The sequence below is a fragment of the Diplotaxodon limnothrissa genome, linkage group LG6, assembly GCF_057381915.1.
Source record: "Diplotaxodon limnothrissa isolate DT_005_m linkage group LG6, D_limnothrissa_male_GT1.1, whole genome shotgun sequence".
NCBI classification, from domain to species: Eukaryota; Metazoa; Chordata; class Actinopteri; order Cichliformes; family Cichlidae; genus Diplotaxodon; species Diplotaxodon limnothrissa.
In genome coordinates, this window is record NC_140601.1 from 27,194,677 (window position 1) to 27,211,790 (window position 17,114).

Sequence of the window (17,114 nt, forward strand, 5' to 3'; positions counted from 1 at the left end):
AGCAAAGCCTGCTGACTCACGTTTAGCGCCCGCCCTCCCTCTCTGTCGGTCACTACGCTGTGCTGAGTCACGTTAAGCCCGAGTGAAGCTTTGTGATTTTATACCTGCAGATGGCTGAGCAGATGCACGGCAGTCTGCAGTTTAGTGGCACATTTTTCAAATCATATATAACATAGAGTTGTGCTTTTTTATGTTATTTTTTTGTCCATGTAGGTTATAATTACGCATTGAAACGTTTGGCCTTTTGACAAAAAACAGATGTAGCGGTATTTTTTCATCGCTTTGTCTCAACTGATTTCAAGTAGTCACGTATTTTAAATGCCATTTTTATTTAGGCCTTTACATAAAACGTCTAAGCACAGTTTATAGTCAAAGCTATGTAGACACCCATATGACAAACATACCTTATTTTCACTTAAAGTGAATATATGATAATAATCGTTCTTTATAAAAGACCAAAGGTTTAAGCATACTGCCAACCACGTACAGGCTGGGAGTTGTTTCGCTGGAAGAGCTGCTCAGAGTGTTTCCTTTGCCTCAAGATGGCTCTATAAATAACTCAAATTAAACTAGGTTGGACAGTAGTGTGGTTCCAGTTTTGTTCCTGTAGTTCAAGACCTCTGACCTTTACTCCTTCAAGCAGCTTCTGAGGAAAATTAAAATTGGGAACACTTTGCTGACTTCTTTTAATGTTGCAGATTGCAAAACCCCATGAAAAGATTTCTGAGTAACAGTTCTAGGAGGGGTCCAATAGGATGAAGATAAAAGCAGTGACGCTCTTTTAGTGGATGACAGAAGATTTTTGCAGATTATAATCTCTTTTAGATACTTGCACTATTAGGCAATCAAGGATGAAGACTTCCCAGAAGGGTAGAGGCTGTTTACAAGAGCATATGAATTGATCACATCTGTATATAATGCTCAGAGTCACAGTCACTCATGAATGACATATTGTGGAAGAAATAATTTTAAAAGCTTTGTTTTATTTCAGGCTAGTCACAAATAAGTTTTGGGCTTAACTTTTGTGTGTAAAGATGATATCAGTAGCTTTTTACTATTGTTTACATGGACTAAATGAACAGTATCTACTCTTGTTTGTCAAAAATACTCCTCCACTTTGTCACTGAATGTTGATAGACTTGTGTAACATGACAAACCTGCTCTTGTTTCTGATCAAATGCACAGCATTAGTCACTGTTTAAACACTTCCTCTCTCACAGCTTTGCAAACTCACACTGTCATGCTTAGCCTCAGCTCCTCCTCCCCTGTGTGGCTCTACTTTGGAATCTGAAGTTGCAGCATCATGTTTAGCGCTCAGCCCTCCCCCCTGGTTTTCCAGGGAACTCCCTCCTCACACTCTGGTAGTCCTTCCCTCAGCAGTTTTCCTCAAAGTTGCCGTATCATGTTAACTCCTGGTCCCCTCCTACTATTGTTGCTGATGTTGCCGTGTCATGTTTAGCCCAGTTTTTTTTTGTTGAGGCTGAGTTCCTGTTTGTGTTGAGCTGGTGGTGGGAGGAGGAGACTGAAGCGGATCGTATAAAGAGAAGCGTGAAAGCCAGCAGAGCACACAACTGCACTGGACATCCAGAGAGAAACTAAGGGCACAGATCAGACTTCATTCTTACTGGTGAGTCAAACGAGATATCATACTTTAAATTTGACAACCTTTTGTCGATTTATATCCACAGTGTTCTCACCATATCAGAAAAGGATTTATGCTCTGTTAAAGTACCTTTCTGACATCTTTACTGTCCTTTACTGTTTTTTCAGGGGCACAATGGAAACCGAGAAGAAGACGCATACAGCAGCAGAGCAGATGACCGACAGGTTAGACTGAGCTGCTGTGATTTTATTAAGAACCTAAATCTTCTTTTCCGCTCCATGCACATTTTTCTTTTAATGTCTGGGGATAGATTTAGTTTTCAATCAGCTCTGTGACATCCAACACATATCTCAAGTAGCAGAATATGTTTGGGAAGCTTATGAGCTACATAAACATTTCTAATCACAATATCATAATGGAAGTTTACTTTGGATGCACATATTTGCCCTACATGTTTTCTAATGATTACTGCTCTTAGCCTTGTGTCACTGCCTTTATCTTAGCTGCAATACATTAAATGTTGTCTTTCTCTTCTAATTGTGATCAATTTCTTTTCTCAGGGACTTGTCTGAACAAATAAAAAAAGTGACTAAGGAGAGTCACGTTAGAGCAGAAAACACAGAACTGATGCTGAGCTTCCAGAGGGGAAAGGTCACGCTTCCGCAATATAAGGTAATATTAAAAAAAGGACAGCACAATTGTTTAAATAATCTTACTTTTGTGGGGGTCGATACCAAGATTTAATGGCTTTGTGTCTCTTCTTCTTCAGCTCCTCCTGTGTTCGCTGTATGAGATCTACCAGGCTTTGGAGGAAGAGCTGGACAGGAACTCGGACCATCCGAGCGTCGCACCTATTTACTTTCCTGCTGAACTGGCCAGGCTGAAGTCCATTGAAAAAGATCTGGAATACTTCTATGGTCAGGACTGGAGAGAGAAGATTGTCATTCCTGCAGCCACTAAAAGATACAGCCACAGGCTCAGACAGGTATGTTTTATTTAAACCTTCCATGAATCACATGCATGTTTCTATCTCTGCTAGGTGATGGTCAATTAACACTCTTGATAACTCCATTACCATTTTTTAGATTGGCAAAGAAAACCCTGAATTCCTGCTTGCCCATGCTTACACCCGGTATCTGGGTGACCTGTCTGGGGGACAGGTTCTTGGTCGGATCGCTCAGAAGTCCATGGATCTGAAAAATGGTGATGGTCTGTCCTTCTTTGCCTTCCCTGGGGTGTCCAGCCCCAACCTGTTCAAACAGCTCTATCGCAGCCGAATGAACAGTGTGGAGCTGACAGAGGAGGAGAGGAACGGTGTGCTGGAGGAGGCTGTCAGGGCCTTTGAGTTCAACATTCAGGTAAGGAGGTGTGATAATCTAGGAAGGACAGATCGTAAAGCAAAAGTGCCACTCAGAGGGCAGCTGAACCTTAGATTAGCTCCATCTTACACTTACTAATATTTAGCTACAGCAGCTGATAGATGTCTGTTGTTTGTGTTACAGGTCTTTGAAGATTTACAGAAGATGCTGACTGTCTCTGACAACAACCTGCAGAGCTCCATGACACAGTCCAAGCCAGTAAAGGCGAGCACACTCCACATGTCAGAAAACATTTACACTTCCTCGCTGCTCAGGATGGTCCTGGGACTGTTTGTGGCTCTGGCTACTGTCAGTGTGGGAATGTACGCTTTATGAAAAGAAACTCAAGAAATACTGTGAAATGAAGTGTTGCTGTTGAGGTTTGAAATCTTTGCTTTGGTACTGTAAACCTAAAAGCAGAAAAATCCCCACCTGATTATAACTGTAAGATTTTAAAAACATGTACAGATCACAAAATACTGTGTAATATTCATGTAATTTATCCATAGGAACCATTCACACTCACACATACGTACAATAAGTGTAATAGTTTCTGAATCTGTTGCACTGATATCCCTTGTGGTTGAAAATGTGCAATGTGTGTGCTTTAAATACTGTAAATATATATGAACCTTTTAATAAAATATTCTGCTGAAAGAAAATATCTCTATCGTACTGTATCGTGAAAATTTTCTGCTTTAGTACAGTGATCATGAAGTTCATTCTAGTAATGAGCATTACTCTGCTGATGTTGAGGGTCCAGCTGGTGGACATGTCCACTAATGTTCTGGCACCCGACCACATGCCTGCTGTTCATTTGGCTCTTAGTCATACAAGAGTCTGGATGCGGGGAGCAAGTCCTTTTTATATGATTTAAACACTAAATAAACTCACTTGCTGGCAAGCCACCCACAGCACGCTTAAGTGTTTTTGCCTCCATCAGACTAACATCTGCTTAACAAATGTTGCAAGCTAAAAAAAAAAAACCTTATTTCAGTTTTACTCAGCCCAAAGTGATATGTTTAAACTGTTTGTTTAAAACATAAATCATTTTGCCTGATAACGATTATCGTCTTTTTTAAAGTGATCCTGAGTCATACATTTCTAGACTTTCTAAAGGACTTTCTAAAGGTGTTTCAGCATTTTTCTTTGGACATTGGCTGCAGTCCAGTTTTCATACACAAATAGTTTCTTTTTGATCCATGGATCATTCAAGCATAAACAGGTGACTAACTAACAAACCAGTTTTGTGTCTAAATGTAAAGACAACTTAACAAAGAAACCAATTTGTTCCCATTTCCTTAAAAAAAGCTTGATGTATCTCAGCATGGTGTGAAATGTGTCTATAAACAATATGAGGAAACAAGAAGACAAAAGAAGAAATAGCGTGATTAAAAAAAGCTATCTACAGCAAATGAACAAATAAATGCCACGTCCTTAAAAAAACAGGAAGAAACTCAAGCAGACCTCACATAGGGCATAAGAGATATATCTAGAATTTCAGTTGATCCATCTGCTGCTCACTATAGCCTCATTAGAAATGGTCTCAGTGAAAGGGTGGTTGTGAAGAAGCCATTCCTAAGGAAGCAAAACAAAGTGAAAAGACCGAGGTATGTCAAAGTACACAAAAACTGAAATGACAATCAGTAGCAATCAGGTTTTAAGAAGTGATGAGTGATCAGTGGCGCTCTTTCGTGGTTTGGGGCTACATTTCAACCAGAGGCTTTGAGGATCTTGTGAAAACTGATGAATTTATGAACACAGCAAAGTGCTGTAATACTGTCTGAAAAGCATCTAATTGCCAACGGCTTCATTTTTCAGCACTATAATCAGCAAAACAATGCAAACGCACTATGTAGAAAAATACACAGTGGAACTGTCACTTTTGGATTAGCCTCCCCACAGACCAGACCTCAACATTGTTAAAGTACTGTGGGATCCCTTTGAACAGGCAGCTAAGATACAAAAAAAAGAAGAGCTTTGAATATCCTTCAAGAAGCCTAGAGAACTATTCCTGAAGACTATGAGAAATGACAAGATATTTGAGTTCAGATTATGTTAAAGAATAAAGGCGATCATACCAATATTAACTTCCAAGCTCATAATAATTGTACTGACATTTTCTATCTGACTGTACTTGATTTGCAGTTACGTTTGTGCATTTCCTGTTTTTCTAAGAAAACACAAAGAAATGAGGGCTGACTCATTCTGAGCTGTGACAGTGATGACACATTCTTTGAAGCTTTTCATGTAAAGGCGTAGACAGCCAATCCACTTCAGGGATTAACTATCAAGTTTTAACATCTTGCACACTGTCTATACTCAGTGGGCTTAACTGTTATCAATACGAATCAGTCATTTATGGAAATAAATTATTTTAGTGCTCAGTTAAACACAGAAGACTATAACGCAGTCATATGCAATGGTGTTTGAGATAAATACATGCTCTGTTCCTTATATAAAACATGATAAATTAAATTTAGTTTTGTCTGTTCCTTAAGTTCTAACCCACTACCCTCTCCAGCTGAGAGGTTGAGAATGTGTTTCAATACAATATTTAATGCAGAAACAAAACATCACACTTGTATAAGATTTGGTATCCACTTTTATTGTGGTTTCATGGATTTCCTAAAACCTGTGCACTTGTAGCACAAGTCATAAATCAAAAGACAGAATGACTGTTGATTGTTAACAGCAGCCAGATCACATTTCTGGCTTCATCCTAGGCCTGTTTCATCGTGACACAAATCACTACATTGCTGGTATCTGCCTCCTCCTAGAGGACAACTAAAGAAAAACAAAAGTAATGTCATAAATGATTGTACTTCACAGGAAATTGGCTTACCTCAACCTTAAAAGGCACAGTATGTGCACAGTAAATCACAAATTTCCTTTTACAGTCATACCGTCAATGTGTAACAACTGAAATCATGCTTTACATTGAAGATACATTCCTTTCTACTGCTGTAGCTTCTGTTTTTGCCATTTCTCATCTTTGTGCATTATGCAACGATAACTGACAGCACATGTCCAACACCAAAAGCATAAAAATCACATTCCATTACCAGACGTGGAAGCTTTGGAAATGCATCACTTGCTCATTTAGAAGGCATTCGGCGCACAATCCAAAAGCTTCAAACAAGAAAAGGAGCGGAAACTACATTACATTTTACAACTGAGGGGGTTAACTCACAATGTTAGCTTGACATGACGATCTCTATCCAACAACCCATAAAATGCAAACATACACACATAGAAAAAACACCATTATCGAAATCTACAAGCTACACAGTATCAGGTGACAGACATCTTATCTCAAGGTGCTTTAAGGGTGATTGCACGGTATATTGTGTCTTTGTTATTGACTGTAAAGGACAAACTACGGGTTGAGAGCACAAACTTAAGGCAAAGCAAAAGCTGAGGATTCATATTGTGGGAAAGCAACAGAAACATTCACATATAGTCAAAGCAGCTAAAATAAAACTGGAGTAATTTTCAAAATATGCTCAAAAGCTGAATTGACACCATTTTATCTCATGGCATAGCTTCAGGAAAGTGTGATTTGTGAAGTTTTATGTATACTGATGTATGCTTTTCAGTAGAGAGCATTGTGTTTAGGTGACATTCAAGATCACAAGTTTACTTGGAGAGTACAGTTACTTCACTTCATGTGTTCACTGGAAATTCTGACAATGATTCCCACTTGATCAAAACAATTATGCATTTCCTCCATTTAGAGAACATGCTACACATCACACATCTTGAAAGAGGGTGCAAATTACACAAAGGCAAAAATAAGTGTAAGTCATATGAAAGTGAAATTACTGTGCAGTAATATTTTGCTACTTGTACAGCTCCTTCATTCGTTGTATTTGGCACATCTTCCTTCTGCCAAAGCATGCTTTCCAAGTCTGACTAGGTGCATTTCAGGCCTACAGAGTGTGCTGTAGGACACAGTTGTTTACTTGTGTGTATTAACAAGCACCCAACAAACATCTGCATCATGCCACATCCCCTCATCTATCTGTTGGAACAGCTATGACAGTTTTGGCTAAAAAGGTGCATTACTTTTAGGCAGAAGCAGCCACCAGGGGCCGCTCAGTTGGTTTCGTAAGTAGACAGCAGGGCTGCATCTACGGGCTCCATGCAGGAGGGGCAGGTGAAGGAACGCATCAGCCATGGGTCGATGCAGTCCACGTGGTAGATGTGAAGGCAGGGCAAAAACCGAATGGGGTCGCCATATTCAAAATCCAACATGCAGATGACACATCTGGAGGGGAAAAAAGTGAAAAGATTTACCAATACCCGAAGACTTTGATATATTACAAAAAAAAAGCATCTCAAAATACAATCAATAACTCATACGATAACTCATCTTCTGTGCTGTGCCATCATCTTAGCCAGAGGTTGTTTTGTTGCCCCAATGTATAAATCACAGCAATGCTCCTGGCACTTAACAACTTATATTATATTACTCTGTTTGTGCCAGGGGACCCAATTCTTGGTCCCCGCAGAAGAGCTAACTCGTCAGGCCAGGACTCTGCAGTCTATTTACACTTACAGGCCAGTGGCCTCTCTTTCAATGATGAGGATGTACACATCCCGGACAGGGAGGAATGCTAGTTTGTGAGAGGAGTCAAGGAGGCCATTTATGTGAAAAGGGAAAGACCATCTCTGAATCGAGAAGGGGGCCTAAGGGTATATTTTTCACCATCTTACATTGCTGTGATTGCTGCTTTGCTCTGAACTTTGACAGCCTTTTGTGTTACTCGCAGCAACAACTCCACCTCATTGTTAGTCCATTTAAAAAACTCAGTGCTTTTCCTCAACATTCTGCCGCAACGTTTCAAAGAGCCGGAAAGTAAATAAGCGGCAGAGAGAAATGAGGCAGGTCGAATCTTCTTGCGCTTCACGCATGCGCTGAATTGGAATGTAAGTGTTTTCGGCCGTTTTAATGTGGACGCACAACTCTATGAAAATGACTGAAAACGCTAGTGTGGACGCGGAGCGTTTTCAGACGCTGTTCTCAAATCTATCCGGGCTAGTGTGGACGTAGCCTTAGATGAGTGACGAAATGTTTCTCCCACTGAAAACGCTACGTCCAGAAGAACAGAATCAACTTTTTGGGATTTCCTTACCTGGATGATTGAGCGTGCATCAAGATGCGAAAGCTTTGTGTTCTTGGACAGTGGAACTATTCAAAGATTTCTGAATAAACTATTAGTAACTGCATTTCAAATGGGGAAATCAAATGGGGGAGGGGGGGGGGGGGGGGGGGAATCAAAGCGATATGTAAATTGAAACAAATGAGAGTGCCACCATTTAAAACTCACTCTTTAACTTTCTTCTCAGAGGCGTCAGAGCCTGGATCAAAGATGCCTTTGGGAAGATGCTGGATGAGTCCTATGCGCTGTGCGATGCGGACTTGCTCCTCCTCAGTCAGCTGACTGGCCAGACGGCTCTCGCCTGGGGTGGGATGGTACACTGGCACAGCCTGAGTGCGCTCCTTGAAATAAATGAAAAGAAGACAATTCGTGTCATCTTTGAAAGGGTGATTTTATATTTCCAGTGGCATCAGAAAACCTGGGACCAGATAAAGATATTTTATTTATTTCCTTGTGTTTTCATATGTTTCTAAATTACCTGAATCTTCATCTTCATTTAAATTAAATTAAAAATTTAAATTAAAATATGATACACCTGTATATCAGAGTTCCTTATGCTTTAAATGTCCAAGACTGAAACACTGAGCAAAAGCAGATTCTGTCTCTACAGGTACAATCTAAATAAATGAACCCTCTAGCACTGATTACTGGACTACAAGCTAACCATCTTTACAATTTTGAGGGCCAAAAAGTGCATATACGCTCACCAGTCACTTTATGAGATACACCTGTTTAACTGCTCATTAATGCAAATATTCAATCAGCCTTTCACATTACTTTGAATGTGGCATATTTGTTGGTAACAGGCAGGTCTGAGCACTTCAGAAACTGCTGATCTACTGAAATTTTCCCATACAATCATCTCTAGGGCTTACAGAGAATGGTCTGAAAAAGAGAAAATATCCATTGAGCCACAGTTCTCTGGGTCACAATATCTTGTCTATGTCAGAGCCCTTGGCATAATTTAAACACCACAGCCTATCTGAGTATCGTTACTGACCAGGTCCATCCTTTAATGACCTCAGTGAATTTGCCTCAAAGTTCAATTCATCTCAAACTGCTTTCTTGATCAAAAGTTCTCTGTACTCACATGGCCTCCACAGTCATCAGATCTCAATCCAATAGAGCACCACATGTGGTGGGACAGGCAAGTCCCATCATGGATGTGCAGCCGACAAATCTGCAACAACTGTGTGATGCTATCATGTCAATATGAACCAACATATCTGAGAAATGTTTCCAGCACCTGGATGCAACAAAGACTTAAGGCAGTTCTGAAAGCAAAAGTAAGTCCAACCCAGTACGAATAAGGTGTACCTAATAAAGTGTTCAGTGAGTGTACATTTCCAAGCATTATAATGTGTTTGCATAATTTCTAGATTTTCAGGTCCACTATTAGGAGACAGGTTGTGTTGAGCCAAACACAAAAAATCGGTTTTGTTTTTTGTTTTTTTAAATGTTTACTTGCTTATAAAGTTAAATGTTAAAAAGCCCTAAATACATTTAGGCAAGTTTCAGCCTGACTTATATATCCGTGACAAAGTGGTGCAAAGGTTTGTACCGTCACCTCTCAGCAAGACGTTCCTGGTTTTCTTGATAATAAGCTGATGACATGAACTAGATAAAGGAACCAATGTTTTAGGATCGAGATAAAGATTGTCACATTGCAAATTATGCGTATACACTGCACAATGTTTTATCCTTTTTTCAAAAAAATATAAGACCCGAACACAAATTATGACTGTGTTTCTAAAATTTTGTAGCAGTAATTTGACTGTGGTATTTACTTTATTCAAGCTTAATTTCTGCATGGTGCAATCTGATCCTGAAAGCTGCGCTGCACAAACTTCAGCTTCCAAATGTAAGATAACAGCAATAACAGCCTCCACCACTAATTAGACTTGAGGGTGGGGGGATTCAATTGTCATGCTCTGGACTCCCCGGGCTGTATTTCACCTGAGACCCGGGCTGCTCTTGGTATGGCGGCGGGGGCTCTCCGGGCAGACTGCCTCCCTCGGAGTCGTTCAGCAGCGACAGGTCATCCGCACCTTGTGAAAATAGACAGTTCCCCATTGAAATGAGACCACCATGAGACTGTCACTTCTTTCTAATGCTGACAGACTCGGCGCTCTCTCTAAACGTTAGCTTGGCTAGCTTTTAGCTGACAGCTGTCATTCGGCGGGGAGCCTTATTTACGGAGAAGCGCTGCAGCTCGTTCGGACGCGATAAACGCCCAACACTGAGCGATACCGTGGCTTTAATAACAACTGGCGACACAAATTTTAACTGTATCAGCGAGAACAATTCTGTGTGTCCGACCGTACGCTATGTTTACAAGAAATACGAGCCGGAACTATATCACCAGGAAGTTTTCTAAACATCAAACATTAAACTTCCGGTAAAAGCTTCAAATTAAAAGTTGAGATGCGAGCTTTGCTGTAAGTGTTGATGGAGAATTATAGACAAGATCAGGAGTTGCACTGTGTCTTTGTGGATCTACAGAAAGCATATGTTAGTATACCAAGATCGGAGCTGTGGTACTGTATAAGGAAGTCAAGAGTGGCAGAAAAGTATGTGAGGGTGGTGCAGGACATGGATGAGGACAGTGGTAAGGTGTGCAGTAGGAGTGATGATAAAGCTTAAGGTTAGGGTGGGATTGCATCGGTGATCTAAACCCTTTCTTGGTTACAGTGGTGATGGACATGCTGACAGATGAGGTCAGGCAGGAGTCTCTGTGTACTATGATGTTTGCACACGACATGATCTGTAGTGACAGTATGGAGCGAGTGAAAGAGAGCCCGGAGAGGTGGATATATACATTGAAGAGAAGAGAAATGAACAACAGCTGAAGCCAGACAGAATACATTTGTGCTAATAAGAATAAGAAAACAGGTGGAAAAGTGAACATGCAAGGAGCAGAGGTAGTGAAGGTAGTTGAGATACCTGGGGGATCATCCAGCAGTGGACAGTATGTGCACAGGAGAGGTGAAGAAGATTGCATGGGCAGAGTGGGGCAGGTGAAGATGATTGTCAGGGTGATTTGTAGCAGAAGGATAGCAGGAAAGTGAAATGAAAGGGAAGGTTTACAAGATGGTAGTGAGACCTGCAGTGATGCATAGCTTAGAGATGGTAGCACTAACAAAAAGACAGGAAGCTGAGCTGGAAGTGGCAGAGCTGAAGATCTAATGCACAGAACACAGTGCAATAGTTACACCCTTTTGTACATGCTCTACAGAGAGAATAGCAAATAAAATAGTTTTACAATTTAGAGTAACATATAAATCATGAACAACATTGCCATCCTCTATGTAGCCGGTGTATCAGAAAAACTCAGGAGAGTCTTTTCCAAGCATGACATCCCAGTATACTTCAGACCCAGCAACACACTCAGACAGAAACTGGTTCATCCCAAAGACAAAACTCCTAAACACAAACTTAACAATGTGGTGTATGCTGTACAGTGCAGTGAGGAATGCCCAGACCTCTACATCGGAGAGACCAAACAGCCACTTCATAAACATATGGCACAGCATAGAAGAGCCACCTCCACGGGACAAGACTCGGTGGTCCATCTGCATCTAAAGGACGAAGGTCACCCTTTCAAGGATAGCAATGTACATATTTTGGACAGAGAGGACAGATAGCTTGAAAGAGGAGTAAAAGAAGCCATTTATGTCCACTGTGAGCGACCATCTTTGAACAGAGGCGGTGGTTTACGACACCAACTGTCGTACATCAACAACATCAACAATCCAGTTTTGCGATCCCTTCCCACACGCCATAACACACTCACATCCTGGGCCATCTGACCTCAGGAAATCACATGATAGGGTGGGGCTAGATTTCACAATGAGCTCACCCGAAACCTTGGCTGATTGTGACCTACAGCCATTTTCACACATTAGCTCATGTGATTAGGTAGAGGATCCATTGTCCCTCTCGGTGGGTTACTCCCACAGAGCTTAAATCTGGGACTTTCCACCATTTTACCCTAGAACTGAAGAAGCTTCTCGGATCAGAGGTGAAACGTCTTCAAGCCACTTAAAGAAGTCCAGATGCTTTTCTTTCCAAGCTCCTTAGACTGTAACCACATAACGTCCTTAACGATGAATAAAATATTCAGCTTCTGACATAACTGCATTGGGTGAAAAAAATAAATAAATAAAACGCTTTTATTCTGAAGGGCATATATTGGTTCCTGTCAAGTGAACGCGAAGAGAGAAAGTTTCGTCTCATTTTTTAACCTTCTTGTGATAAAGAGCTGGCCAATGGTAAGCGAGCGACACATCTTTCTTTCACCAATTAACAAGCTAAACGTTTATTGAGGTCTATATTTTTATCGTAAAACATTAAGCTTTGCATATAAATCAAAACCTGCTATTATCTGGATTGATGTTTGAAACTAACGGACATTTCAGGGCGAAGGCTGCAGCTGGGGTAGACAACCTAGCTACCAAACAACAACCAAAACACATTAAATTCTGCTCTAGATGACCGGACTCATTCGATTTTACAAATTGATTTCTTTTGCGGTTTAAAATAGGCGTTTGAGGTGTTGTACGCGAGCAGGACCGGCCCACATTATGGCCGGGAAATCTGCTACACAGCCGAGTTGTCCCACCATCCCCAATAACCTGGGGATGATGGAACAGCAGCCTGGGTCTAATGTGCCTCCGTTACGGTACGGTATGGCCACCATATACACTCCACAGCGCATACTGTGTGTGGCCCAAACACATAAAACATAGCTACACATGGGGAGCTGGTTTCTCTCAGCCGTGGCAGAGAGTGGGCTGAACCCCGAGAGAAAAGTGTTCACACCCCGTGTGCACATACACGAAGCCACTTTATATGCTCGTACTGCTCTTACCCTCTGTTATGGTCGTACTTTAATGTCATCTGAGCCATTTTCATTCAGTTTCATGTTGCTTTGTTGAATTAATTGATCGATTTTACTCTATAGAGCCACTTTATTGCGTTATATGTTCATTTTTACAGACGCCTTTTATTGTATTTTATTTAGATTTTTACGTATCGAGCTTATCGGATTATATTGAGCTTTACACATGTCATTGAGCTCCATGTAGATTTTTTCCTTTATGACTTCCTTTATTATTTATTGTGTTTGTGTGTGTGTGTGTGTGTGTGTGTGTGTGTGTGTGTGTGTGTATTGTTTTCATTTTGTGTTGTTTTGTACTATTGTCTTCTATTTTGAGTGGATGGAGCTATTTTACTTTATTGAATGTATTTTTTTCGGTAGCACTTTATAATAATATAATAATAAGTGCTTAATTCCTCGTGTATATAGCATTACTCCTTAGTATGCAATTTTTAAACACAGATACATTATTATGACCATGATTATGATCGTGATAATTACTAGCAGTCACTTAGTAGCAGTGATAGCTTTACATAGTTACACCATGTACAGCAGTGATAGTTGTATATGGTGTAACAACATCAGATCAGGAGGATTATGAAGGCACGTAGGCTGATGTTCATTTTCCTGATGTTTCATATGACTTTTGTCATGTGACTTTGTCTTGTTTTGCCCAACTCTTGTTCTTCTATAAATGCCAGGCAAATGGACGATAAGCTGCTATTTGCTAGCCTGTTTTTGTTGTTTTGCATTGTTTTGTCCTTTTGTCCCATATGTGTCAAAGTGCACATTTTTAAGTGCTGTTTGATATAAAAAGAGTCAAAACTCAGGAGAACAAGTGTGGATTTTATTTCCTTGTTCTTTTACTTGTGAAACAACCATTATGATGGACTCAAAGTCAAATACTTTGCTTTTGTTTTTTATTTATTTTTTATTGCATCCATACATATATTGTTACCTACCTAAGCTTAAATTTAGATTACCATAATTATTTAATATGCCACACTAAGGTCTCTTTTTCAGAATATGACTAACCCAAACAATATCCATTGCTAAGTTGTGCAGTTGTTCTTGGTGATTGAATGCATTTCAGTTCTGTAAGTGTTGGGAATAAAATAAACAATATTTAAAGAAGCCTAATTGCCCATTATACATCGTTCCTGTTATAAGAAATTCCTAAACTACCAGAAATAGAGACCTGAAATCATTGTCAGTAGTCGCAGCTACAGAGACCCACTGGTGCTGTTGTGGTAACTCGAGTCATGTTACAGAATTGCCTGCCTGCACATCAGACTGTCTCTAATGGCACTTCATTCATTTAGGCCTCGGTTCAGCAACCCCCTCCACCCCTTCCACCCCCTCCACCTGTTACTTTGGCTTCTGGAAAGCCTCCATCTTCACCGTGCCCTCAGCATGCTGCAATACCAATACCTCCTGAATATCCTCCAGTTCAGGAGACAAGTGGATCATCGCAGGCAAATTTCTCAGAGGTAAATGTCTCCCCCACAGTCTGTGGTTATACTGACATGAGACCCTTCAAAAAGTTTCATGATTTAATCTCTCAACATCCAGAATGGATCATTTCCACCCATGCAAAATGGATTACAGGTTCCACCATCGCAAGACAGTGCAGGGCCTGAGCTGTCAGATGGTGATGAAGAAAATAAGCACCTCCCAGTGCAGGAAACAGACCCTGCACCGCAGACGTTAGCCCAACAGGTCAGTTGTCTCTGAGCAGAAACTTAAAAACTGATTTTCATTATTAAAAAGACTAATTAGATTCCATCTTCTTCAGAGTTCTGGATCCAGGGTGCCCGATGAAGCTCAGGCAGGTGAGAATGGAGAGGAGCGCATGCCCTGAGGAGCTTCAGTTACTTGCTGATACTTGAAATTTCAAGCAGTTGGGATCATTTGAATGTCATTATATTGCAGTGAACTTCTACTTTGTCTTTTTAATTTTAGCTAGGCTCTACGAAGCGCTTTGCTATGTGTTTCTCATTCAGTCATAAAAACGTGTACTTCATGAAGTTCATGCCTTGCTTATGGAATTTGCACATAGTTAAACTACTAGCTATTAGAGACAATCCACTTACCTACCTTAGCCACTCCTGAACAAGCCAAAGTACATTAAAATCATTAAAGTACCTCGGTGACCTTGACCTCAAGGTCAGAGGTCAAGTTTTCTGAAAATCTGGTGAATACAATAACCAAAGAAGAAAGTAATGATTTTCAAATCTATACTATAGGTGCATCTACTAGGAGGCTGAGGGTAGCATTAGCGGCCGTAAGTATTTTTTCCATTATTTTTAATTTATTGAATATGAGGAAAGAAAATGTCTAACTTTTCCCCCAGTTTACCTTTCACAGGCAGGGATATATTACTGGTTGAAGTAAGGAAAATATTTTGAAACTTGATCAAATCGATGCCAAATCATAGGAGTTTATGATTCATAATTCTAAAGTCATTTTAATTTATTTATGATCTTAAATCTTTGAAGTGATCAAGCAGTCATCTGATGCCTCGTGCTCTTTGGCACTGTAACCGGTAAGAAGTGCACTATTGCCATGTGGGGAAAAGAAAAAAGCTCACCAGCACATGCACTTTGTCAGAAATTTTTAATGTGGTTGTTGAATATACCTCAGTGATGTTTTATTTCTGGTTTACTTTAATTTGTCATGACTTACGCTGAAACACAGGACCATACTGCACATACTTAGTGTGAACACTCATTTGTAAAAAGTCATTACCGTGCAGAGTATTAACCAACAACGTTTTGCTCAAAAATAGTATTTAAAAACTAATTTTGGTCTTCCAAATAAATTATTGTCATTTCTTTTTATCTGTTTGTATCAGTGTATTTAACGTTATGTTCGTGTGCTAATGTGCTTACTGCTGGCTGGACAGGAATCCTTTCCTGGAGTATGAGCTAGTAGCTCAGAATACTTAAGTCAAACTTGCAGCTGCAGTGCTTGAAACCTGTAAATGTATCTTTAAAAAAAACCCAAATATTTAAACACTGTTGAACCAAATTTTGTCCTTTTTTTGTCACTTGCCCTTTTTTTTTTTTTATTAAACTTTTTCTTGTTTTGAACACTTGCATTACTGTTTTTGAAGGAAGGCTTGACAGTGTTTGGTGAGTTCCATAATGCAGCGGTCCCCAACCCCCGGGTTTGGTACTGGGCCAGGAGAGTTGAAGCTCGGGTGTTAAATGTATGGTTTTCAGAGTTTTCATCGTTAACTCGGTTTCCCTGGGTCTTTTCCTGTGTTGTAGTTGTGCGTCTTATTTTCAAAGAAATATTTACGCATTACCATAGCGACCAGAGAGCATTAAGGGCCAGAGAGGAGGACATTACTCACAATGTTGTTGGCGCTGCTAATAAAGTTACAAAATTACACAGTGAATTTGTGTTTATCATATTTACAAAATACCACCGTTTTTTTTCTTGGTCGTATCATTTTATTTTGTTGTATTTATCCGCGACACCTTAAAGGCCGGTCCGTGAAAATCTTGTCTGACATTAAAACGGTCCGTGGCACAAAAAAGGTTGGGGACCACTGCTTTAATGAATGCAACAAAGAGCCTGCAGGCCCTGCTAGCAGCTCTGTGAGGCTGTACCACTGCGAATCACATTGAGTGAAATGCGAACGCTCAGGTCACAATGCTATCAATCTGGTTTTTAACAAGTATAACGTTTAATAAGTTTCCCATCTCATTTTAGACGGGGACCAGTGCAGTTAAAGCTTTAAAGATGATCCATGTCAGCAATACCAATATTCTTTCTTTGCACATTTTGCACCTCTATACCAAAGTTTCAAGAAATCAGCTTGATGGTGTTTTAAGAAAAAGGAACAGCGCTGACAACATACTAGAAACTGGAGATAAAAATGACATAAATAAATTTCTAACTTTGTTATAAAGTATTTAGTTTGCAATTATTTTGACCAACTAATTTCATAACACGACATGAAAAGTGATTAAATAACCAAATTCAGCAGTTTGCCCTCTGGGCACTACTGACATTCCACATTTGAATCTGGAACAAAGAGGTGGGGCATGTAGCCTGAATGCTTTCAAATTCCAAACACCCTGCAAAGAGACAAGTTATTT

General features: G+C 40.1%; 3 protein-coding genes across 3 annotated transcripts; 2 read left to right on the forward strand and 1 right to left on the reverse strand.

Moving 5' to 3' along the window:
* Positions 1 to 1,579: 1,579 nt before the first annotated feature.
* hmox1b (heme oxygenase 1b) lies at positions 1,580 to 3,609 on the forward strand. Its single transcript, XM_085356051.1, has 6 exons — positions 1,580 to 1,627; positions 1,771 to 1,827; positions 2,164 to 2,275; positions 2,373 to 2,588; positions 2,689 to 2,961; positions 3,106 to 3,609. The coding sequence occupies exons 2-6, from the start codon at positions 1,778 to 1,780 to the stop codon at positions 3,295 to 3,297; spliced, it is 843 nt and encodes a 280-aa protein (XP_085212177.1). The 5' UTR covers positions 1,580 to 1,627; positions 1,771 to 1,777; the 3' UTR covers positions 3,298 to 3,609.
* A 1,959-nt stretch (positions 3,610 to 5,568) lies between these two features.
* Positions 5,569 to 10,474, reverse strand: rnf11a (ring finger protein 11a). Its single transcript, XM_085356052.1, has 3 exons — positions 10,083 to 10,474; positions 8,295 to 8,467; positions 5,569 to 7,231 (listed from the first exon to the last, which is right to left on the reverse strand). Exons 1-3 carry the CDS (start codon positions 10,197 to 10,199, stop codon positions 7,060 to 7,062), a joined length of 462 nt encoding a protein of 153 aa, XP_085212178.1. The 5' UTR covers positions 10,200 to 10,474; the 3' UTR covers positions 5,569 to 7,059.
* A 1,865-nt stretch (positions 10,475 to 12,339) lies between these two features.
* Positions 12,340 to 15,888, forward strand: LOC146630720 (uncharacterized). Its single transcript, XM_085356053.1, has 4 exons — positions 12,340 to 12,397; positions 14,328 to 14,495; positions 14,578 to 14,724; positions 14,801 to 15,888. Exons 1-4 carry the CDS (start codon positions 12,395 to 12,397, stop codon positions 14,864 to 14,866), a joined length of 384 nt encoding a protein of 127 aa, XP_085212179.1. The 5' UTR covers positions 12,340 to 12,394; the 3' UTR covers positions 14,867 to 15,888.
* The last annotated feature ends 1,226 nt before the right edge of the window (positions 15,889 to 17,114 follow it).